The 24,389-nt window shown below is 38.8% G+C and overlaps 1 protein-coding gene across 2 annotated transcripts in view; it reads right to left on the reverse strand.

The window, feature by feature from the left end:
* Window positions 1-24,389, reverse strand: part of NUP133 (nucleoporin 133) — a 66,004-nt gene that overhangs the window by 30,042 nt on the left and 11,573 nt on the right. Inside the window, exons 5-16 of one of the 2 annotated variants that reach the window (XM_075531779.1) lie at window positions 24,019-24,153; window positions 23,320-23,490; window positions 22,475-22,630; window positions 22,095-22,165; window positions 15,697-15,844; window positions 14,279-14,426; window positions 12,614-12,768; window positions 11,018-11,109; window positions 6,820-6,983; window positions 5,731-5,825; window positions 3,415-3,639; window positions 128-250 (exon numbers count right to left, since the gene is read on the reverse strand). In XM_075531779.1, the coding sequence (XP_075387894.1) occupies window positions 128-250; window positions 3,415-3,639; window positions 5,731-5,825; window positions 6,820-6,983; window positions 11,018-11,109; window positions 12,614-12,768; window positions 14,279-14,426; window positions 15,697-15,844; window positions 22,095-22,165; window positions 22,475-22,630; window positions 23,320-23,490; window positions 24,019-24,153 (1,683 nt within the window). Of the gene's footprint in view, window positions 1-127; window positions 251-3,414; window positions 3,640-5,730; window positions 5,826-6,819; window positions 6,984-11,017; window positions 11,110-12,613; window positions 12,772-14,278; window positions 14,427-15,696; window positions 15,845-22,094; window positions 22,166-22,474; window positions 22,631-23,319; window positions 23,491-24,018; window positions 24,154-24,389 lie in introns of both variants that reach the window. The other variant, XM_075531772.1, reaches the window with a different exon arrangement.

The raw sequence follows: 24,389 nt of genomic DNA on the forward strand, positions 1-24,389 counted from the left end.
ACTTCTTAGGTGAATGAATGGTAAAACCTTGTGCTTTACTGGGGGTACAGAATAGGAATGCGGTTTCCTTTGTCTTTTACACACACTCCAGGCTTTGCCTTTCTGAAATCACACTATATTTTTGTACCTTCAGGATATTATTCACATTGATCACCACCTCAGCCCATTCAACAGATTCCAGTGACGTCTCCTTCAAGACTTGTTCCTCATGCTCCAGCAGACATTCACAAATGGCATCTACCTGGGACACCTGAGGGAGGAGTATAGAGATCGCCCACTTACTACAAACGTTTGTGTCACAGGTAACTGCAACTACCTACAACTGAATTCACTGGATCTTAGTGTTACCGCAGATACTCGTGGAAAAGCCGAGTTTGCAGCACATTTTAATGCAGTTTTTGTGGTAGAATTAGGTGCCTCGGCTGATATTCAGATTGGCTTATACTCGAGTGTATACAGTGTAGCACATCTTCAGCGGATTATATAGATAAACATTTACTAACTTATGGAGAAAGCATATTTAAAAAACAAGAATAGTTAGAATTTCCTATATGAATGTCTACATAACCCTTATAAATAGGTAAAATTCTGGATAGTTACCAAGTAGTTTTTTTGTTTTAAACTTAAATACCAAGTAACTGAAGTATTTGTTTATTATAGCTAGGAATGCTCACCACAACCTATAAATTATACTAGGTTACAAATGACTTCATTTTAAAATATGATACAATGTAAGATAATGGTTCTAACTAGCGAATTGGCTAATTTCTATCTTCACAGTTATCCTATTTTTAGCCACAATAAAAATGTTTTAGGATATTAAGAAAATAGCAAACTTATCTTTCAATAGTTTCCACCTAGCCCATGATGCAAAACTCTCCGAAAGCATTCAAGTTGCTCTTTCCTGTTTCAGTCTGCAGTGACAGCTCACTGTGCCTACTCTGAGTCTTAGAAATAATCTGTACTTCAGGGACGAGCTGTAATATTTCTTCTGTACCTATCTAAGATCTGTATCATACTCTACAGTCTAGTTATTCATTTAAGGTCTGGCTTGCCTTTTGCAGTAACCTTCCTGAGAACAGTCTCCACACGTTAATGTATTAACTTCTTTTTTAATGTATTAACTTTTAAGTCACATATATTCAAGTAAATATGTATCCTATTAAGTGAATGGATATTTACTACTTATAGTTTGCACAGCATCGAGAACTCAAAAATAAAATGAAATAAATCTAAATGCTGTCCTGGAGGGATTTATAAACTAGCAATGCCACAAGACCCACTGCCTGGTCCACGCAAATCACACACACGTTACATAGTTCTGTGCAAACCACATCCCCTACACGTTAGTATCCTGTGTGTGTTACATAGGAAAAATAAGATATACACTTACAAAATACAACCCACACTAAATCACTCTCTTCTGTTAAAACTGTTCTTCCTTCTGGGTGTCTGGTGTTAGCCTAAAGCAACCATCATCAGCACAAGCATAAAAATCTTCCTTTCCCTTCACATATTCACATCTAACTTGTAAAATTAAATGTAAAACCATTTGATACTACTAAAACATATGTATTAAAAGTATGTTATATAAAAGGAGCAAATAATATAAAAGCAAATGAAATTCCAAGACCACGTGCAAAATACCTTCATCATGTAAATTATATACATAGTACTTTTATTTTAAATATTACTTATATGAGTATGCTGTGCCAACATAAGCAGTTCTGTACGTGGTCATCTCTGCTTTACAGGAGCCCAGAAAATACTGGTCTATTTCCCACAGACTGGAGAGTACGCAAGGTGAATAACACACGTGCAAACATAGTCTAGTACTTTCGATCAGAGCTGCCATACCAAAATCCTCTTCCCTATATAGCCTGCCCATCGGGGACTGGTTTGGATTAACCCACTTTTCTCTTAAAGTCTTAATTCCCTTGAGAATATATTCTATCTCCAAGGATAGGTAGAACCAAAGATTATTTAAATATATATGTACCCCTAAAGATGTATACATACACACACACACATCTATATTCATGCCTTCCTTCTTCCTCCTCCCCTTTTCTAAGTTATTATGGTTATAGCATTACACTCAAGAGAAGTACAGGCTAATAAATGTCACCATGCATTTAGATAAATGTTGGTGTGAAAGGTTTTCTTTCTGTCACCCAGATTCCTGGCATATTTCTTACACCACTGCTGGTTTCATGCATCTGACCAAGAAGCAAAACAAAACCCAGAGAGATTTTCCTTACTCTCTAAAAAGAAAACAACAAAAATATCAACTGAAATGTATGAAAACAGAGGATTCTTCAGACTAAACACATTTATGGAATAAAAAACTGACCTGGACCTCACTGGAGGTCTTGCTTTTAGGTTCTAGTCCATAGCACATTACCAGAGAAACCTACTGCTATGGTTATGTCAGATGTTAGACTAAATCTGGACGATAGGAGGATGGAATCAAACTTTCAGGCAACAAACAGAGGTTCCCCCAATGTGAAACCACACCCACAAACCTTACAACGCTGGAGAGGAACAGCAGTACTTTCAAACAATACTCATAAGCGGAAAGAGACTGGCTCAGTTCAGGACCACGGACTCTGTCAACAGCCTACTAGCTGGCTGAGATGGTGAGCTCATTACTGGGCTGAGAACCAAGATCTGTTGTCTCAATTAGGACCCCGAATTCTCTGAATTTTGCCGACAGTAAAATTCGCCCAGCCTGTCCCCCAGGGCTGTGAAGCATTATGTAAACATAAGGAGCTCTCTTACTGCTCCCACAATGTCTAGTTACCACCAGCTGTCAGCATCTGCATCTTTCCTCCCTCCAAGGCTCAGAGTAGACTTTTTTTTTTCCTCCTGAAAATAAATTTGAATTTAAAAGTAAGTTGTATCGGCAGGGTTCTAGTATGAAGCCATGGCACACGTAGGAAGTATCTGAGAATTCAATAAAGGGACTACGTACAAAAGGGAAGACAGGGCCAACACCGGAAGGTGCGTTACTCTAAAGGCCTGATGTGGCCAACGGCGGTAACGGTTACTGGAAACCCAAAGAGAATAGACACAAGTGGTGGCAACCCAACCGTAAGGAAGCTGCTCTGGCCCCTGGGTCTTCTGATAGTGCCTCAGTCAGGAGTGGACTTGGAAACACAAAAGGAAAACACTCAGCACACTAAGGAAACCGGACAACTTCTCTGTCAGCTTCGCATGTTCAAATTTACAGAGATGGTGATAAGTGTGAGTGGTACTTCTTTTATTTTTGCGTGAGAATTTGTGCAGAGAATATGAATTCGAATTTAACACGGCAGAAAGATACCTGATCATTTAATTCGCTGTCAATCTCTCCCCTGCTTAAGCGTGACGTGCAAGTGGCTCGGCTGCGTGAAGGGCAAGGAGGGCTTGACTTACCTCTCTAAAGAAGACATCTGCGGGAGTGAGGTTGGAAGGAACCTCGCGCTCCCGCTTGTTTAGAGCCATAAGTATAGCGGCATTCACCAGCTCAGAAACCCTGGAGTGGTGGTTCTTGAGAACAATGGCAGCTGACAGCTTTTCGGCATGCTCACACAGCAGGAGCCGAGTGGCCATTGGCATTCCTCGGACTGCACATGTGCCTAGTCTTCCAAACAAGCCAACCTTGCAGAGAGACAAACACATCTTCTCAGAAAGCAGTAACGGTTACGTACAAAACAATCGTCATATTTTCACCAGAAGTACACTGGATACAAAGTCTCTCCTAGAGGGTGCTTCTAGCAATCAGCCAGGGCTGTTCACATCTAGAAGAAAGTCTTAGTTCCTGCCAAGATCATGGGCATGCCAGTGTTCTCGTCACCACTGCTGCTTCTACCTATTGGACGGTTATCAAAATGATCAAATTGCTCTCTTCTATCTAAGCCACCTTAATGACCCTGAATTCCAGACCTTTCAGAATGAGAGACACAGCAGCTGTCAATTTTAATGACAGGATTCCCAGCTCCACCTGCCCTCGAGCTGATGCATTTCTATACTGTCCAATGCAGTACCCACATGCAAGAGGGTAGCTACCATTACATGTATATTTTTACATGTATTAATACACATTTGAATGGCCATAGTGATCACTTTAGTGTAAATTAACTTAAATTGGTTTTTTGTTTTGTTTGAATTCATTTATGTATTCTTGCATTATAGGTATAAATGATATTTCATTTTGGTCTTAAATTTTTAAAAAATCATTTTATTGGGGCTCATACAATCTATCGGGGGGGTGTTATGAGGGTGGGAGGAGGGGGAGAGAAAAAAAGGAGCTGCTACTGAAGGCTCCAAAGAAAGTAAATGTCTAGAAGAGAATGAGGGCAACATATGTACAAACATGCCTGATCCAACTGATGTATGGATTGTGATAGATTTGTGCATGTTCTGGTCTAATCTGAGCCGGGAAGCAGCAGTGGGGTCGTAGTAGTGCGGGGTGAGGAAGTCTCAGGGACCCAGAGGAATTGAGTGTGTTTCATCGATGCTTTACTGTACCCTGGTGACTCATCGCCTCCCTGTGGACCCTCCGAGGGGAGATTGTTCCACAGTCTACAGATGGGCTTTGGATCCCCGCTCCAACAATATGTTTTTGTTGATTATGTGCTGATGACTATTACCCATTTTCTATGACTCCCAATGATCGCACTGGCAGTGGGCTTCTTCCATGTGGGCTTGTTGCTTTCACTGCTGAATGGCAGCTTGTGTAACTTCAAGCCTTTAAGACTCTAGACACTATATCTTTTAATAGCCGGGCACCATCCACACTCTTCAGTACATTTGCTTATGCACCTGCTGTGCTGTCTTCAGCGATTGTGTCGGGAGGGTGAACATCTCAGACTGCCGATTGGTAAGAACAAAGCGTTCTTGTATTGAGGGAGGGTATGAGCACAGGCTCAAAGTCCATCCCCTACCTCAGAATTACAATTGTGTTTTTAAAAATTAGCTCAAGTGTTCACTAACCATATTCAACTCAGTGGCTACTATAATGAGAAAAGCAAATACGATACATTTCCATCACCACACAAAAAGATCTATTGGACAACTAACTAGAGTCAGTTGACTAGAGCCTCAAGATGGAAGGGTCTTAATTTAAAAAAAGAAAAAAACCCCACAAAAATCATGAGTAAAATAATTTGACTATGTACTTTAAAATCACTATTGATTGGTAAAGCAAGAATGTGTGCTTTTATGTAACTATTGTGTCCAACAAAAGCTTCCTAATTTAGACTCATTATATAAAGTGTGTAAATAATAGAATATTTAATGGGGATTTGATTTAATTGTGCAGCAAAATTTTAAATCCCTTTCTTGACTATTTTTTTAATAACAAAGTCAACTTATGAAAAATCTGTGTTTTATATACAAGCACACAGAAAATACTAATAAAAATTCTGCTTTTAAAAGGCTTGGTCTCATGGACAACAATATCAACAAATACACCACAAAATAATATAGTGGAAAAAATTGAAACATTTCTGCTGAAATACAATTATTTTCTTCTTTTAATCTTGTATCTAGTGTAAATGAATAATAAGCTTCCACAGAGCCCTGGAATGATGTACTTTTAAATCAGCACAGAAAATGGAAACCTCATAACCCACCCAACAAAACACTTCCGAGTAAGACAGGAGGGACTTCCCCTTGTACTGGGGAGAAGGTGCCCCCCCCCCCCCTAATGTCCTGGCCGTCTCTGTGCTCCACTATCAGGTGTCTTACCTGGTGAATAAAGTCCATGAGGATAGAATGGGCTTTCATCTTGTCTTCTAGCTGGTAAAGAATAATTAGTGATGTATTGCTGAAGCCAGGTGCCCCTAGTAAAACACAATTACAAAGCTTAAATATGTAATATAATGGTCTTATGATAATGATTGCTATTTTAAAAATTAAAGAAAACCTATACAAATATAAAATTTTTAACATTTACCCTAAAGTTAAAATGGTACATATGCATATTCAGAGTCCAGAGCACATAGGAAACTGGGTTAATGGCTCTTTGAGGCAATGGCAGGAGAGTTTGGGGGGGAAATAGGGAACGAATAACAATGAGAACAAGAAGAAACCATTCTAAAACTGATTGCAGTAATGAGTGAACAACTCTTCTTGATGAGAGTGAGCTCTTGAGTTGATACGTGGATTTGTGTGCCAATAAAAGTGTTTTAAAAGAAAAAAGACATTCAGTTTTGGTATATCTGTCAGTAAATTAAAAAATATTTAGCAACAAAGAATTTAAAGCAAAAAAGAATTCAGTCATGAAAGGATTCATCAGTTATAAGTTGGAGAAATAACAAGAAATCATCACAGAAAGGTAAAAACTGGTGTTTTCATCATAAATCTCTCATGGGAAGAGAAAAATATATGTTTAAGACAGTTTACCACCATTACTTGGGAGCCCTCCTAGAGGACCCTTGATGCTTCAGAGGCAGTCAAGAGGGGCGCCCATGTGGGGGAGGCAGGAGGACGTGACATACCCGTCATTTCTGCATTTTGACATTCAGTGGTTAGGCCAAAATTGCCCAAGGTGTCAAATGATTACACCATCAATTTGCATTTAGAAATAAATGCCATGAAAGCTAAGCAATGTTAGTCTACCTCAGAACAATTTGGATTGGCTAGTGTTTCTTCAGTTTTTATTTTACTATCTACATCCACACTAGACCTTTAAAAAATTATACTTACTTTCTATAATCTTTTTTCAAATATCAAATTAGTATTAAATTGTTTGAGAAAATTTAAAAATGCCTTAAGAGATACTTTTATTAAAAACCAGAACCTACTTCTCAAATGTTCTTATCAAAAATGTCTTACCCTCAGGGACAGATTCAGCCCAACGCGGATCAGAAGCTGGATAGTCATCCACCAGGTCCATACTGATCTGAGTAACAGTTCTGTCTAGCTCAGAGTTGGATTGCAAATCCGGGTGAGAGGAAAACAGCTCATCAACCATCACTTGAGCATGACCTAAATCTTTTCTGAAATAAAGTTGCCACAGGAAAGTATTAAAGGAGGCAAAAGAGAAAACAATATTGAAGTTAAATTCCCATTTATAGATTTTAGCCTAAAGTTAATAATTTTGGGGGGGGGGGGGAAGAGGACCTGATGCAGAGGGCTTAAGTGGAGAGCAAATGCTTTGAAAATAATTAGGGCAAAGAATGTACAGATGTGCTTTACACGATTGATATATGTGTATGTATGGATTGTGATAGGAGTTGTATGAGCCCCTAATAAAATGTTAAAAAAAAAAAGAATCCACTGTAGTGGCAGCTGCAAAAATCTGCCAATGATTGGAACTTGGAATAAACAAAAGTATGAATCTAAAATATATATACATGATAATTTTTAATAAAATTTATTAAAGAGTAGAAATGATTATGTATTAAATCAACATATATTATAGTATTTAAATATGCAGTCCTAGGGATGTAATAGAATGACAAAGCGAAATGAAGGAGTCAGATAGGCAAACAAACCACTCCGCATTCAGGGCAAATACGACAGAAGATGTAGACAGCTACCAAGGCCACGGGAGGGAAATAAACAAGTCAATGAGGCCAGGAAAACTTCCTGAATGATGTGAATGTTAAGCTTTATAGTTGGTCAGTCACCTTCTTCTCATTATTAAGAGTAAGGCAGAGTAGCTGTAATGCAAACAAGCTAGTAGGTAGTAAACATAAACCAAAACAAAACTCACTGGCATCAAGTCGATATCGACTCACATCACCCCTCTAAGACAGGGTAGAACTGCCCCTGTGAGTTTTCGATACCATACTGTTTGCAGGAGTAGAAAGTCCATCTTTCTCCCGCAGTGTGGCTGGAGGTTTCAAACTGCTAACCTTGTGGTTAGCAGACCAAATGTGCAACCACTACACCACCAGGGCTCCTTATGGCAGTAATTCTAGAGAGTGCGTATCTGATGGCTTTGGTTATCTCTGCCATTCAGGAGACTCCTTCTTCCTGGTAAGTCAAAACCATAGTCACTGCCATTGAGTCGATGCTGACTCATAGCCACATTATAGGGCAGGGTAGAACCACCCTTGGGTTTTTGGGAGTATGATTCTTTACAGGAGTAAAAAGCCTGACCTTTCTCCCCCCCACTCCCCGCCCAGAAGCTGATGACTTTGAACTACTGACTTTGCAGTTTGCAGCCCAAAACATAAATACTACACCAAGTTGGAGGAGAAAAGTGTTGAAATTACTTTTTGGTAGAATGTATAGCATGGATTGAATTGTGCCCCACAAAATATTGTCGACCATGATTCTCAGTGGTCTGGCAGTTATGAAATGATGTAATTTGGCAGTTTTGCAATGATGTAATAATCTTGGTACTAGATCGGATGCAATTCGCCAATCAGTTATACAGGAATTAGGTTAAGACACAACATCCTTACTCAGGTCTCAGTTCTCATTTGATGTCTACGTTAGTTTCTTTATATTGGGGCCTGCATTATCTTTTATCCTGCAACAGATCAAAGGAGAGATGTAAACAGAGAAAGAGGGACCTGAGTACCATCCAGAAAGAAGAGCACAACCTTTCAACTCAGGGTCACTCCAGCGAGAACCTTCCAGACTCCAAAGATTGATGCCAAGCCATGTGGAGGTCTCCGATGAAGGATGGACCCACAGATAGTAAAGGAGACAAAGAGTTCCCAGCAAAGTCAAGAGAGAAAAACAGCCTTCTCCTACAGTACGCACCCTGGATTTGGACTTCAAGAGGTATGCTTGTTACGGCTACCTACTCGTCCAACTTGTTATACCAGCCCTGGATGAACCACGGCAACCTGCAACAGAGCGGACTAGAGAAACACAGGAGACCGTACAACCACAAAATCAGATGAAGCTGTCATGAATGACCATGGGTAAGAGGTGTTAAATGTTATCGAATGCTGCCCCCTTGTGGAATAGAATCTAAACTTAATGAACCATTATGCTGGGAAAGCACTTTACAGTCTAATTCATCATGATCTCTTTTGTGTTAGCCAGTACGCACTTCCATTAAATTTAGATATCATTATAAGTAGAATTATGGAAGTAAAAAACCAAGAGAAAGTGGGGCAGGAGGAAAGAGAGCCACTCAACTCGGAAACAAAAGACCTGCTAGGTCAACCAATAGATTCTTGCCCCTATTCCATACCTGTAAATGAAGAAGCAGAATCACAGATTTCAAGTCATCTGTCCAAAGCCTCACACAGCAAATTAGGGACAGATAGCAAAGACTACATGAGTTTTCCTGAGTTCATTCAAACCTCAACTTATCATATATTTAAAAAAAGTATCATAATCTCTGCAAACCAAACATCCAACATGAAAAACCCTGTACAGGCCGAGTGTGAGTACTGCCAAGGACACAAAGGAGTGTTGCTTCAGTCTAAGCACCACCCGTGTTCAGACACCATGTAGTGTCTGTGTGTGTTAAAACAGGTGTCATTGTGCTTGTTTTGGAGCTAGCTTTACTTGAGTAAGATACCGTGCCCATGGCTCCAAAGAAAGTTAGTGAGAACTGTAGGACCACAACAGTTAAAGAAATAAATCGTTGCGAAATCTTAATCGGGCTGCTGCTTGTTTGATTTGGCAGCTGAACACAACTTGATTAAGTGGGCAATACCAATGCTAAAATTTGGGAAAAGGTGATGAGTGGCTAATATAGTGAAAGGTGTGACATCGTTCACAAAACAACCTAGACCATCACGGAGGTTGAAAAGCTACTGTTACTTTGGGTAAGCAGAAACAATTTGATGGCGATAGCGTATCCAAGAGAGGGATATGGGAGACGGCTAAAAGCCACCTGATTTAAAGTCACAAAAACGAATTTGTAAGTGCAATATTTGGGTCTCAGAACAATGATTTGGTCTTCCATTATTTCTTATGGGGAAAAAATGCTCAGTTTCCTAACTTTTTGGCGTTCAAACACAAACGTGGAAGGAGCCGAGTTTGACAAATGACATAGCAGGGTGCATGACACATAAAACACACACGTTAAACTGAAATTATATGTGACATATATAAAGCACACAGCTGAAACTGATATTGTTGAATTGGTCCTAAAACACAGAAGAGATATGAAGTCATTAAGTGTGACAGACTGATTAGAAAACTGGTCAGGAAGCATGCCCCTAGGACTTGTTTTGGCCAACTAGCTATTAGCAGACATTACCCACCGAGAGAACTGAAAAGTGGTATGCAATGAGGCTTGCTCCCGCCACCCCAGGAGTCCAGTAATATGCACACAAGCACAGGGAGCCTGCTAGACGCTAAGAATCACACGAAACAGAGATGGCTGACCAGGCAAGTGCAGCCAGTTGGGCAGCTGAGCCCGACCCCCAGTCAAGCTGCCAGAATACTAAAATATAGTAAATATATCTTGTGGTGATTTATTCTAACAGTTTAAGAGAGCACAAGTACTCTCCTTAATATCACACATGACTTTTCCGCACTACTGCCTTCTTTCGCACTTTTTACTGACTACTCTTTTCAATCGAGTAGGGAGGGCATGCTAGATCATCCAACACCCGCCGCCCACATTCCTACTTGGAACCTCCAGTGGCTAGTACGTTTGGAATAATTTGTTTGCTAATGTAATAAAGCCAAAAATAACATTCTCTTCTTGACAATTTTTCCTACCCTCTTTTAACACTTAGCAGTAGCACACCTGCCAAGTGTCCTACTACCCGATACTTTGCATTTATGACAACAGCAAACAATCCACCTACCGCTCTGCACACTAACAGCTGGCAGTAAGAAGAGCAAGATGCGAAGTAAGCATAACCATGACTGTACTGGTAGAGGTTATTTGCCAATTTGGGTAGACCACAATTCTCAGGGGTCTGGTAGTTAGGTAACCATGTAATTCAACAGGTGGGTGATCATGTAGTCGTCCTCCATTTCTCCATGTCACAATGATATGGTATTTGGAATTTAACCATGGCAGGAACTGAGGAGTGGTGGAGATCAGTAAAACATGTTCTCAAGTTAACAAAATAACCCCCAGAACTCTCAAAACATGTAATACCTGCAGTATTGTAGAAAAGCAGCTTTCAGCAACTTCGTTTTATCTTCCTGAGCTATGATTTCATTTTTTATAGTGGTCTCAAAGACCATATTCTGTAAAACAATACATTATAGTTTAAAGGTTAAGGTGTTGTACTAAAAACTAGACATAACCTAAGTCAAGAACACACATATACACTGTTTAACAACATTGTCTATATGAATGACTATATATATACTCATTGAAATACGACAAATAGCACCAAATGCTCAGCCTACAAAAAGGTACACATAGTTCAAGAACTATATTGAGAGTAAAATTATTTGGAGATTTCAGCATAACCAGTAAAATATTTTGTTATTATACAACTAATTATAATATGTATCACTAAGTATAATGGTTGATTGCAAATTCTAAATTAAGCAAAGAATAAAAAACTTCAAGGAAATGGAACTCAAAAAATATCTTCAGAACATGTCATAATGGTACAATAATCTATGAATCAAAATATCTTTTCTCTTAAAACTGTACCAAATCACTAATTTTGGATTATAGAATTAATTTATATAATTCATAGAGCATATAAATGTGAATCATCTTGAGCAGTACTATTTTGAGTACCTTATTAATATTTAATAAAAAGCTTATGGATGTTTCGGTTTGGGGTGATATAAAATGTTTGAAAATGAACAGTTGTGATAGCACAAGGTGGTGAATGTGATGTCACTGAATTATATGATAGTTACAATGGTAAATGCGCTCTTACATATATTTTGTCACAATAGAACATTTTTGAAAATTTTATGGAAAAAAAATTTTATGGATGGGATATTTAAAGTCTCAATTATTCCACTATTCCTTCCAAATCACCCCAAAACAATATGAAACAGAAACACAGCCTCTAATAGCCTAAACAACATATATGAGAACAGAAACCAGGAGTGGTAAATGCCAGAGAGGACAAATGTGGTATGTGGAGCAGGGACAAGTGCTGATGAGTTGGCGGTTGACAGAAAAAGGAAGTTCCAGGTGACAGCCATGCAGCTGTAACGTTTCCTGAGAGATGAGACTACAGGGAAATGATCCTATGAGGCGTTTTACAGATCTGTCCAAGACAGTGGGAAGAGCTAGATTCTACAGTAAAGAAAAGAACTAAATGTAAAATGCGTCAACTAACTCCAAGAGCAAAACAAAGGTGCACAATAAAGAAAACATAATCAGTACATTTTTGCCTTCGCAAACCATAAGCAATCATCACATTAAAAATAAACAAACTAAAAAAGAGTTTCTGTTGGGCTGATGAAGCAGGAGGAGGAATATAAGTTACAAAAACGTCTTTATCTTCCAGAATAGGAAGTCAAATCTCTGAAACGGGTGAATTAAGAGACAGATATGTATGCACATTACTTAGAAATATCAAAGAAAAAATGCTAAAAAAAAAACAACCACTTAAAGACTATAAAGTAGCTCCCTCTGCAGGAAAAGGAAAACAATGCTAAGAGAGAGAAAAGATCTAGTCTTTTTATCATAAATGTATAAAAATGGATTGACTTTTAGAAACGTGTGTGAAATATTATGATACAAATAAAAATTTTAAATCTTACAGAACCACTTTACCTCATTGCTTGGTCTAGTAATTGAAGATGCTAGGGAATCTTCAATATCTTCTGCTAATACGGACACGTTTTCCCTCAACATAACAGACATCAATCCATTGGTCCTGGTAAAAATAATGGGGACACCACCACAGGAGCCAGCTCCTAAAACACTATCTGCTTTAAAATAAGAAAAAGATGTAATTAAATATTTCCAAAGGGCAGGTCAACTTGGATATATTTATTTTAAGAAAATTTTCTTTCCTTCATAATAATATTCCTCTCTGACCTCAGCTTTTTAATCCCCAAATTAAAAGTCCCGAACATGTTACTTCATGGCATGGATGAACTTGGAGGACGTTAAACTATATACAGCTAATCAAGCACAAAAGGACAAATCTTGTATGATACCACTATTATTGTTTTTTTTAAATCAAGAAAAGGTTTCCATGTTGAAAGAAAGATGTTGATGGTTGCCGGGGAGGGGAGAAGAGGGCAGGGAAGGGGGAGAAACAGACTAGAGGGTAAACAGGGAAAGGGAAGAGGAAGTACTACCTGAGGAAGACGTGGAAGGAAAGAAGGGGTGGAGGGAGGGAACAGGCAAGTCACTGAGGGCTTGATAAGTTTGAGTTGTTGAGTGCCAAACCAATGATCTGATTACATAAGCTGCCACCTAATCCACAGTGAAATGTGTGTGTGTGGGGGGGGGGTCGGGGGGGTGGTTGGGAAGAACCTGTTATTTGAAGAAGCAGGTTTTATGTGTCCCTTAGTTTGAAAAACAACAAAAACTCGGTTTGTAAAAGATCAGTGTATCCTAGTAATGACAATACATCTAAAAATACATTAGAGCCCCAAATAAAAATTATTCCATTTCCAAAATTCAAACTGAGAGCTTTTCAGTCTCATGGAGCCTACTTGCTCTGTGATCTTACTTTACTAGATCAACCAATAAAACATATATAAGCTTAATCTTAATATTTCACACTTATACAGAGTCAAGGACTGGAAAACCTGTTGACCAATCCCACCCTAGCCCAACTCCTGTCTGTGCCCAGTCCAGTTCCCCTGAATGATGAGCCCAGACTTGGGATTCTTTTTTTCCAGGAGTCTGAACTAATGATATTTAAAGAACATCAACTCAGAATAAATCACTCTTATTACTTCAGATTTAGTATTTACTTAATATCAGCTCTTTCCTTCCTGACTTCTCCTGGGGAAAATATTGCTATTATTTGGTCCTAAATGCAACAGTGTTGGCAATTCTACTATCTTTTCAGTTTTTTTTTAAATCATTTTATTAGAGGCTCATACAACTCTTATCACAATCCATACATACATCAATTGTGTAAAGCAAATCTGTACATTCATTGCCCTCATCATTTTCAAAGCATTTGCTCTCCACTTAAACCCTTGGCATCAGGTCCTCTCCCCCCCCCCCCCTCCGCCATGAGCCCCTGATAATGCATAAGTTATTATCTTGTCATATCCTGCCCTGTCCGACGTCTGCCTTCTTTCCGGTTTTTTAAATAGCGTTGTGACTTCACCTCCTGAAGGTGTGGTACTAAATGTCTCAGAAACACTTGGAGGTATCAATATTAGCAAAAGCAACACATAAGGAAAAATAATTAAAGCTCCTAAGATTAACTAATGAGCTGACTAACCATGCTCTCTAGAATGGCTACGTTACCTTGTGAACCAAAACTGATTTTCTCCCGAGGAAGAGAAAACCTCCCATTTCCTGTAGAGGACACATAGAGCTCATTCTCAGTGTACAGATAGGCAGTTTGGTTTGAAAAGTTTGGGACCACTAGTCGACAGTTTATCAGGTCTTCAGACTGAAAATGAAATGTAAAATTGTATTTATTGAGAATTGAAGCAAAAAAACATTTTTGTATTATTTTCTCATTCACATTTCTATAAATTATCTCATAGAAATGATAATTTATTGATTCTCCTTTACAAAATCATGACAGTAAGTTTATGAACACCAATAAAGGAAAATTATTTGTTGGGTTGCAAATAATTGCAAATTTCAAAAGTACTTTCAGAGGATTAATAATAACTAGATGTCTAAAATTAATGAACGAGAAAAGAAAAACGTTAATTCTTTTTTTCTGAACTGGCAAGTACCATCCCTGTAAAGCATTTTGATTTGTATTATACTGTCGAGATTGCAAGCATAAAAATTTAAGTTAATTTGTCCAAGTTACACTCGAGAGAAGCAAAAATAAGACTTGATTAAAATAGCAAATGCCAAAATGTTAGTAAAGAAATAATGTTATAAACTAAACATTAAAAGTGGCATTCCAGGAATTACATTTTATTGTTATTGTTTTGCTTTTAAACTCTGAAATTATTATCCTGTGCCACTGTCTGAAAAAGATTATTTTTTAAAAACAGTTTGTTTTTCTTTCATAATCAGGAAGCATGATAATGGTTATTTCTTTTTAAAATAAAAACACATTTTTAAAAATTGGGCGAGTTTAGTTAGCCACATCATAAGAAATAGGACTTAGAAGAATTAGATCCTATATAAGATTAAATGAATTTAAAGTTACTAAGGTTTTCCCCATCAACATCACAACCATTTAGCAAAAATATATTTGCTAAATATATTAAAATCGCTATGAATAACTAAAAACTTTTCATGAATTTTTTTAAATTGCTGCCTAAAAATGTAATCCTGCTTTCAGCAAAAAGATACATATGTCCCCCACCACCCCGCCGAAAATATAGAGGACTCAAAATATATCTACAGAGGACTCAAAACTAAATCCAAATTCCTATCAGGTTTCTTCTTTACTTTCATCCTGTAGCTCATCATCACTCTTACCCTGCTCATCTCTAATACAGAAACACCAACACTTCCTTAGTGATCGAGGAGGAGAAACAAGGGGCTGCTGTTGGTGGGTTCCACTCTCATTTCTTTTGCTTTAGCGAAGTTTGAACCAATGAAAGAGTTTGAGATGGCAAAGAAAATGCAACAACATCTAAAACCAAACTTAAAGAATAAATATGTATTTCTAAACCATGAAGATAAATCTCTCAGGGAATTTGACCTGGCCCAAGTGAGAAGAGACTTCCACAGGGAGATGTGTGTCTTACCTGGAACGGTGGATTATACTGAGTGACTTCTACCGAAATAGCACCTGACCCTTGGTAGCCGTCATCTTCCACGGTGACCACAGAGTAATATATGAGACACGGTGAGTCTGATGGGTGCCATGCTGCTGCCAAGATCAGGAGGCCGTCACTAGTCAATCAAAAACAAGGACTCTGCATCTTAATTTGGAAGTTTCTGACAAAGCTAAGCCTACACTTACCACATGCTTTAAACTCCCCCACTCCAAAAGAAATAAAAACCTGTGCTCACACAAAATCCTGCGTGCAAGTTCTTATAGCGGCTTTATTCACAATTGCCCGCACCAACAAACAGTCCACCCACCTGTCTTCCAACTGCGGAAGCAACCACCTCGGCAGCAGCCGTACAACGGAACACGGCTGAGCAGAGGTAACAAGGAACACGCTGCTGGGTAAACCTCAAGTGAACTATGCTACGTGAAAGATACCAAATTCAGAAGGCTTTCTATGACAGGATTCCATTTTGAAAAAGGCAAAATGTTAGTGACAGGAAGCAGATCAGTGGTCTCCAAAAGTTGGGGAGGGAGAGATTTATTGTAAAGAGACACAAGGGAATTTGGGGGTGGAACTGTTTTGTATCTTCACTGTGATGGCAATGAAATGACTACATACAGTTAGTTGTCAAAGTTCAGAAAATTACGTACTAAAGAGGGTGAATCTTACATATACAAATTGTAGCTTCATTTACTTGATTTAAAAAAAACCCACCAAGAAATTATCTAATGTTCTATTGATGTATCTAAAGTTCTACTAGGACACAGCTTTCTCATTAATTTATATAGTCCATGCAATGGCAGAATTGAATAATTGCAATAAAAACTATTTTTGCTTGCTAAAATAGTTACTATGGAGCCCCTTTCACAGAAGAGCGCTTAAAAAAAAACCAAAACACTAGTTACTGAAATTTTAAGCTGCTGTATTGAAATTTCTTTTCTATCTTAAAGCTTATATATTTCTCTTAGTCTAACAAAACCATTGCTCACCCCCCACACCCCAGCCAACAAAGAATTAAATTGTCTCTAATCTCAACTTTTCCAAAACATAAAGTACCAACTTTCATTCAAGTCTCAGAAACACTAACAGGTTGGCAGGTATAGCTACTGCCACCTACAGAAAGAGCTGATGCTAAGACACGGTTAGTGACTGTGCGCCGCTCCTGTCAAGCAGTCGTAATATGCCTTCCACGCCCTCCTTCGTGTCCTCTTCTCCTCCTTTCCAGCCCTGACCGCTCCGACTGCGGGAATTCCAAAGAATCAAAGACATTGGCCCAAACTTGTTACAAAGAGATGATAACTGAGAACATACGCTACACAAATGACAGGCTCAAGAAACCCCAAAGGAGAGCTTCGTCTGTCCCAAGTAAGGGGCTGTAGAGTCAGCTATGTAATGATAAAGCTCTATATCAGAGTTATGCTAAAATGTGAAGCTAGGTTACTGTCATGACATTAGGCATTTGTCAAAACTCATAGGAACATACAACAGAGTATATCTTAATGCCAATTATAAGAATGCATCAAGATGAGTTCATAAACAGCAGCATATGTACCACACTAATGCAAGACGTTAACAACAGAAACAATGTGCAGGGAGTTGGGAGTATATTAGAACACCGTGCTTTCTGTACAATTTTTCTTTAAGTCAAAAATTATTCTAAAATAGTCTATTAAAAAAAAAAACAAAAGTTAAGTAGAGAGAACTATATCATATAATCTAACAAGTAGAAGATTTCTTCAAAGGAGAGATAAAACTAGTGTTATTTACATTTTCTAAATCCATCTTCAGGTTGCACAAAACATGGAACTATTCTATTTAAGGTAGCTAGATGATAGAAGACAATTAGAATTTGGCAACTCAGTAAAAATTTCAAAAGTTTTTAAGTGGGGGATATACAAGGTCATAAATTTAAAAATGAAAACATCCAAATTTTACATCTAAAATGAAGATTTGGTAATGATCTAGCATTAAGAACTTACAAGCCATACATACATTTGTAACGACTATCTTAAGCCTAGATGGCAGCTTTGGTCAAAATTTTTATAACAAATCAATGAGTATCGCTGAATATCTATCTGTAAGACAAGCTACACTTAAAGAAAAATACTCATAGCTATAGTATTGTGCATGCTTCTGATCAGTATACTTCAAAGGTATGAGAGGGATAACTGGGTAATTTGAAGTAGGGAGAAAAAAGATTGAGAGCTATGAATTCACCGGCCATGATCTTGTTACCATGACAACATTATGGAAATGAGCCCTAGGTCTGACCCAGTAAAGCAATTTACTGTTGCTTCTCTTCTCTAGTCTCAGCCTCCATGGCTCCAGGTCAGAAAATGATTCACATTATATGCTTAGAGTGGACTGTGTCCTCAACCAGCCAAGCTCCAAACTCACTGCCATCTAGTCCACGACGACTCCCAGCAAGCCTACAGGGCAGAGGAGGTAAAAGGACCTCTGTGACATTCCCAGACTGTCACTCTTTATGGGAGTAGAAAGCCCCGTCTTTCTCCCATGGAGCGGCCGGCAGTTTCAATCTGCTGACCTTGCGGTTAGCAGTTCAACATAACCACTGCACCACCAGGGACCAGCAGTCCTAAATTTCTCAAAGTCTGGGAAACACGAATGAAAACAGATAACTTATATTTAATTAAACAGTTTATTAAAAATACAGAAATACTGTATTTCTATCTTTTTGATAACTCATATAGTTTCAAAAAGTGTAAAGAAGAGGTTATTGATGGTAACAGTAGTCTAAGAGAAATATTACACAGCAGAACAACAGTCATGTCCCTCCACACAAGACAAGAGATACTACACGACCCAGCAATACCTCTATTTGGTATATACCTTAGAGAAATAAGAGCCATGACACAAATAACTGTAGGTACACTCATTCCGAGTGTAGCACTACTCACAATAGCTAAGAGACAAAAACAACCTAAACGCCACTGGTAGGAAAATGGATAAACTTTGGTGCATATTCTTAATAGGTTACACGTGTTAAAGAATAATGATGAATCTGTGAAGCACCTCTTAACATGGATGAACGTGAAGGACACCTACTGAGTGAAATCATTCACTAAAGGATAAATAATGTATGTGAACAGTATTGTAAAAAGCCAAGTTTGGCGCGCCGGCTCGGGGGAAAAAAAAAAAAAGCCAAGTTGGGGGGGGGGGGAGCCAAGGAACCTTTTATATTTGGCTTGTGCCATGTTATGATCACATACCTCTTAATTAAGGAGAAATAGTATCTTCAAAGTTAACGTCTAGTCAAGAGTTTAGGTAATGAAGAGTTAAACTGGACTGTTCCCCAGTGTTTTGTGTAAAAGTATTTTCATATTTGGGTTGAGAGGGCATTAAGGAGGATAGCTTGCAGGAAAGCAATTCTGTGCATCAGTTTCAGCTTACTGGTATTGTCTCTGCCGACTATATTTGTGTTTACAATCTTAAAATATATGTTAGCAAAACGGGTGGATTTACAAATAAAACAAAGCTGCTTCTACCAAAAAATAAATAAATAAAGCTTCTACCAATAAAAAGAGACATTTTTTGATGGTTACCAGGAGTGGGAAGAGAGGAAGTCACAGATGAGAGAGTAGACAGGTATCAACTCCAGTGAAGTAGAAAGGCAATAAACAATTTGAGGGAAGCTGGCAAAATATGACGGAGGCAAGGCAAAATACCAGATTTGGCAAGAATTAAATGCAACAGAGGTACATATTGCAATATACAAGCCTGCAACAGAGGTGATCTGCGAGTAAAAGCTTGGATAGACAAGCAGGCTGAACAGGTAGGGCAGACAATTAATGCTCATGGAACCAAGGGTCAAGAGATCAAAAGACGTGCTGCACCTGGGTATATCTGCCACACAAAACCTCTACAGAGTAATGAAGAGCAAGGATGTTACTCTGAGGACTAAGGCGCACCTGACCCAAGCCATGGTATTTTCACTAGCTTCATATATGCGTGTGGAAGTTGGACATTGAATAAGTAAGACCCAAGAAGAACCGATGCATCTGAATTGTGGTGCTACAGAATATCCCAAGTACCATCAACTGCCAAAACATATAAATCTGTTTTGGAAGAAGTATGGCTAGAGTGAGTTTCCTTAGAGGCAAGGATGGCGCAACTTCATCTAATATATTTTGGACATGCTGTCTGGGAAGAACAGCCCCTCAAGAAGGGCACTGTACGTAAAGTAGAGGGACCGCGAACAAGAGGAAGGCCCTCAGTAAGATGGACTGACACAGTGGCTGCAATTGGCTCAAGCCTAGGCACAATTGTGAGGATGGCGCAGGAGCGGGCAATGTTGAGTTGTGTTTGCACATGGCCACTATGAATCAGAATCGACACAATGGCCTAATAACAACAACCAGGGCAGAAATAAGGGGGGAGGGGAGTATAAACGTTGTTGGAGTGCTGATGTTTGGTTTGTAGAGATGGAAAAATTACACTGCTTTGTTATAGTTGTACAGGTGCTTACTTTAAGTGCTGTCAATAAATGGACATAAAAGGCTGAGTTGACTTAACCTGTGGAATAGATTGTTCATAACAAAACTGAGTAGCTGCTGGGGCTGATTATATAACTAAACATCTATTTGCTCAACAGCTCTTGGGATGCGATTTCATGGTTTGGAAATTCAGGGTCACGGACCCCTAAGACATTCTCGTAATGGGTCTGATGACGTGTTCAGTGCTCCTGTGTGACTCCTAGTTTGCTGTGTAGTGCCCAGGTCTTTAGCGTTTTCAAGAGGCCATCGCCCCTTTCGCCTGGAGCAAGAGAGGAAGAAGAGCCAGCATTAGGAGGGGATGGAGTATGTGGCTAACAGCCTCAAGGAGCAGCTGCCTCCTCTGCCCTCTGCCATGGGATCAGAAGAGCGGGGGAGTGGCCAGCAGCCATTGCTGAACATATTAACCAAAGATTCTGTAAAAGAATCCTGATCAAAAGAAAGAAAATGCAGAACAGAATTTCAAATTCTCATGCACTCCAGATTCTCTGGAGCCAAGGGGGATGGATGATCTACTACCCTGACATAATCTTTAAGCTGGAAACCCAAAATATCTCCGAAAGTTATCTGAAAACCAAAGTCCAGCTTAACTAACAAAAAGGGTCGACCTTGAGCAATATGCCATTTTAAGTGCTACCTATGTGGAACTGAACTGACAATGACAACACAAAAGGTTCTATAGGGCCCATTGAAGCCAGTGAGTTTATGTTAGTGGCTAAGGGGCAACTCAGAACAGGAGGCAAGAATTGTTTCATAATTCACATAATATAACAAAGACTATACTGTACACTTCCAAACTAGTAAATCTGTGTTTTTCTTTTAAATGTAGATCCTCCACAATATAAACATTCAGATAAAATACAGGAAAAAGTAGCTTCTTCAGACTAACCTAAGATCTTAAATACCACTGAGGGAGGGCATGTTTATAGGGAACATCATAATGCAGTTCCAACATGTACCCCCAGGACACCATCTTCACTTCTTTCATTCAGTGTAGCCACAAAAGTCAGCTTCCTAAAAGCTTCCTTAGCAACTGACGAGGGGTTGGGAGCAGGATGTCAAGGATCTTTACAGAGGAGAACGGCCAGAGCACTCACGACAGCACTCGTGAATCAATGCCAACTCGCAGCGAGTCCGCGGGACAGGGCGGAACTGCCCCTGTGACTCTGAGAGACTGTCACCCTTTGTTCTCAGTTTGAGCATCCATTTATTTATTTACTTATTAATAATTTTTGGAGGGGCGCTTACAAGTCTTATGATAATCCATCACTCAGTGGTATTCAGCACACTTGTACATGTTATCCTCAACATTTCCAAAACATCTTCTTTCTAGCAGAGGCCTTGGTAGCAGCTCCTCTTTATGCCCCTCCCTCACCCAAGGCTCTAACTCCGTACAGAAATAGAGAGGCCCCTCTTTCTCCTGCGGAGCCGCGGGTGGTTTTATGCTGCCGGCCCTGCATTTAGCAGCCAGACTCAAAATGAGAGGGCCTTACAAGGCTCTTAGCAGTGAAGAGAAAGACATCCTAGCTGTGAGAGCAGAAGAGATACTCCTCTCACTAGATCAGACAGAAAGCGGAGGCTATATGCCGCCAGGCTGAAAATGGCCGGTTTCTAAAATGCATTAGTATCACAAGATAAACATTAGCGAGGTCTTTTAGCAAAGCTTAATAGAGGACATAAGATCAACACAAGAGAGAATAAGACTGTCCATTTTCAAGCAATGCTCACTCAATCTTATTGAAATATAACACATGTACAAAACCAATTCAATGGTTTCGATATATTACAGAGTTGTGAAACATGCATTTATTTTTCTGAGCTACTATTTTTATTCTTTATGATAAATTAACTGCTTACCAGTTCTGCTTCAGATCCAAATATCGAATGTTGACACCTTCTTTAATAGCTTCATAGTTACTTTCAGATCCCTATAAGAAAATATCAAATCGTAAGCAACTTGAATATAGGAATCATTTGTCACTTTTGTAACCTCAGGACTAGTCACTCTTAGTAACAGAAACATTTGTTGAGAATAAATGTAGAAAAATTTAAACACTATTAAATAAAGCAGTGATTTCCCGTCCAATGAATATGCATTTCTGCATAACAAATGTTAATACACTTTTGTTCATTACATGAAAAAGTGTTCAAAGCGATAAAGCAACTGAGAGAAGCAGCATTATCAAACGAGCAAAGCCTTAAGCTGAAGTACAGATGTGAATAACTCCACTTCTTACCCAGATAGCATCAGCAACGTTTTCTTTCAGGGCTCTATTTAAATCCCAACTGTGTGCTTGTTTTTCTGAAGAATCATCTAACTCCCACTTGCTGATGCTCGAACTTGTCAGACTATAGAAGCTTGATCGCTCTCTATCCCAAAAGACGCTCGAAAGCTGTACGGAGAGGAGGAAAGAACATCAGATTTATGACTACTAGGCTCTAATACGACTAGACTATTTCTCTGAGTTCATATTGCGTCTGTTTTATGGCTGTTTGAGTAGTAATCCGAGCAGATCAGACGTGATGGTAAACCAGGAGCCCTTACTTAGCACCAAGCAGAGACTGGGTAGATTTAGTTGCCGTCAACCTTTCTGGAAGCGTATATAAACGGACTTCAGGAACTCAAGTGAACTGGATTTGGATAATGGAATTTTTCCATAAAATTTTCAAAACTCCCTCATCGATGTAGACTGAGTTGCCTACACAGATAGCTGGAATCATAGAACTAGAGAACATGATTCAGTCTAGAGAATGAAACTCCTAGGAAATACTTTAGAATACTATGAAATAGTTTAATTCCAAAAAAAAGGTACTTATATGTAAATCTGTCTGTAAAACCTTATCTAATTCACAAAAGTGAAAAACCCCCTCCGATTTACACTATGAAAGCTGCCAGGTGAAAGGAGGGCAGATTAGCATGGACTCATTGAATCAGCACAGTAAAGCGATTCAGTGGCAAGATGGCAAGTTCTCTTCAGGCACAGCACCGCTCGCGGGAGAGGCAATCCAGACTTCACAGGAAACGACCAACTTACTGATCGCACTAAGAATCAAGCTTACAAAGCAGCTATTCTGTACTTACTGTGAGATCACTACTGGTAGACAAAATTCCCAAAAGAGAAGACACTCTCCGACCAATGCTGGAGAGCATGCCTTGGCCTTGAGGGAGAACATGCTGATGAATCTTTCCTAAACTTTCAGGTATCAAGCGAATGAGCTGGCTTCCTGATGAGGACAAAATAAAGCTTCCTCCCTGTGAGCAAATATTATGAAATCAGGTTAGTTAAACACATGACACTAAACATTTTTTTGTTAATTAACCATAAAGGTTTTCACATACAGAAAAGCAGTCTGCACATTAACACATATATAAAAGAATAAAAAATGAGAGCAGGATATTTTAAAATGTACTTTAGAATCAATTCACTTAGTATTAATTCTGTATTAAAAAATTTTTTAATTATGATTTTTAAATTTTAGGTTTACTATATTGCAGTTTAATAAATCAAGCATTGGTTTTTTTATTTATTTGGTGATCTTACTGAATATAAATCTACCAACTATTCTTTATAGTGTCGAAGGATTTTTACACCACTCTCCTACAATATTTCTGATAGAAACTTAGACCACTGACTACTTTCTGAGATTGATATGTTAGAGTTCTATAAGATGAACTTCCCTTTGGCTTACTGTTTAAATCCTGGGTCCTTACAGTTGGTCTGTTGAAAACCCTAAATTTTTCGTCATTTAAGTCCTATTTACACAGCAAATCACAGCTTACCTGCACTGCTGTTAGAAAACTGCAAGTCTTGTCACCTCCCAAATCTACACATGTCTCTGTGTAGGTGTCTTCATGAGCAAGGTTTGGCCAATAGCGGATCGATCCTTCTCTGGTGGCAACCATGACAGCAACAGTCTTGAAATAAACGCAACACAATTATGTTCCTTCACAAATGAATGATTCAAAAACAGTATGTCTGAATTACCGGAGTAACATAAAAGATGTGGACTTCTCCAGATGAAACACACAGGGATCAAATTAATTACATCTGTGGGCGCAACAATTGAGCAGCTAAATAGCAACAGTCAAAACAAGCTAGGGGCTGATTATGGAACAGACCATCAATTGCTCGTATGTAAGTTCAGTTCAGA

This window comes from Tenrec ecaudatus, chromosome 1, assembly GCF_050624435.1.
Source record: "Tenrec ecaudatus isolate mTenEca1 chromosome 1, mTenEca1.hap1, whole genome shotgun sequence".
NCBI classification, from domain to species: domain Eukaryota; kingdom Metazoa; phylum Chordata; class Mammalia; order Afrosoricida; family Tenrecidae; genus Tenrec; species Tenrec ecaudatus.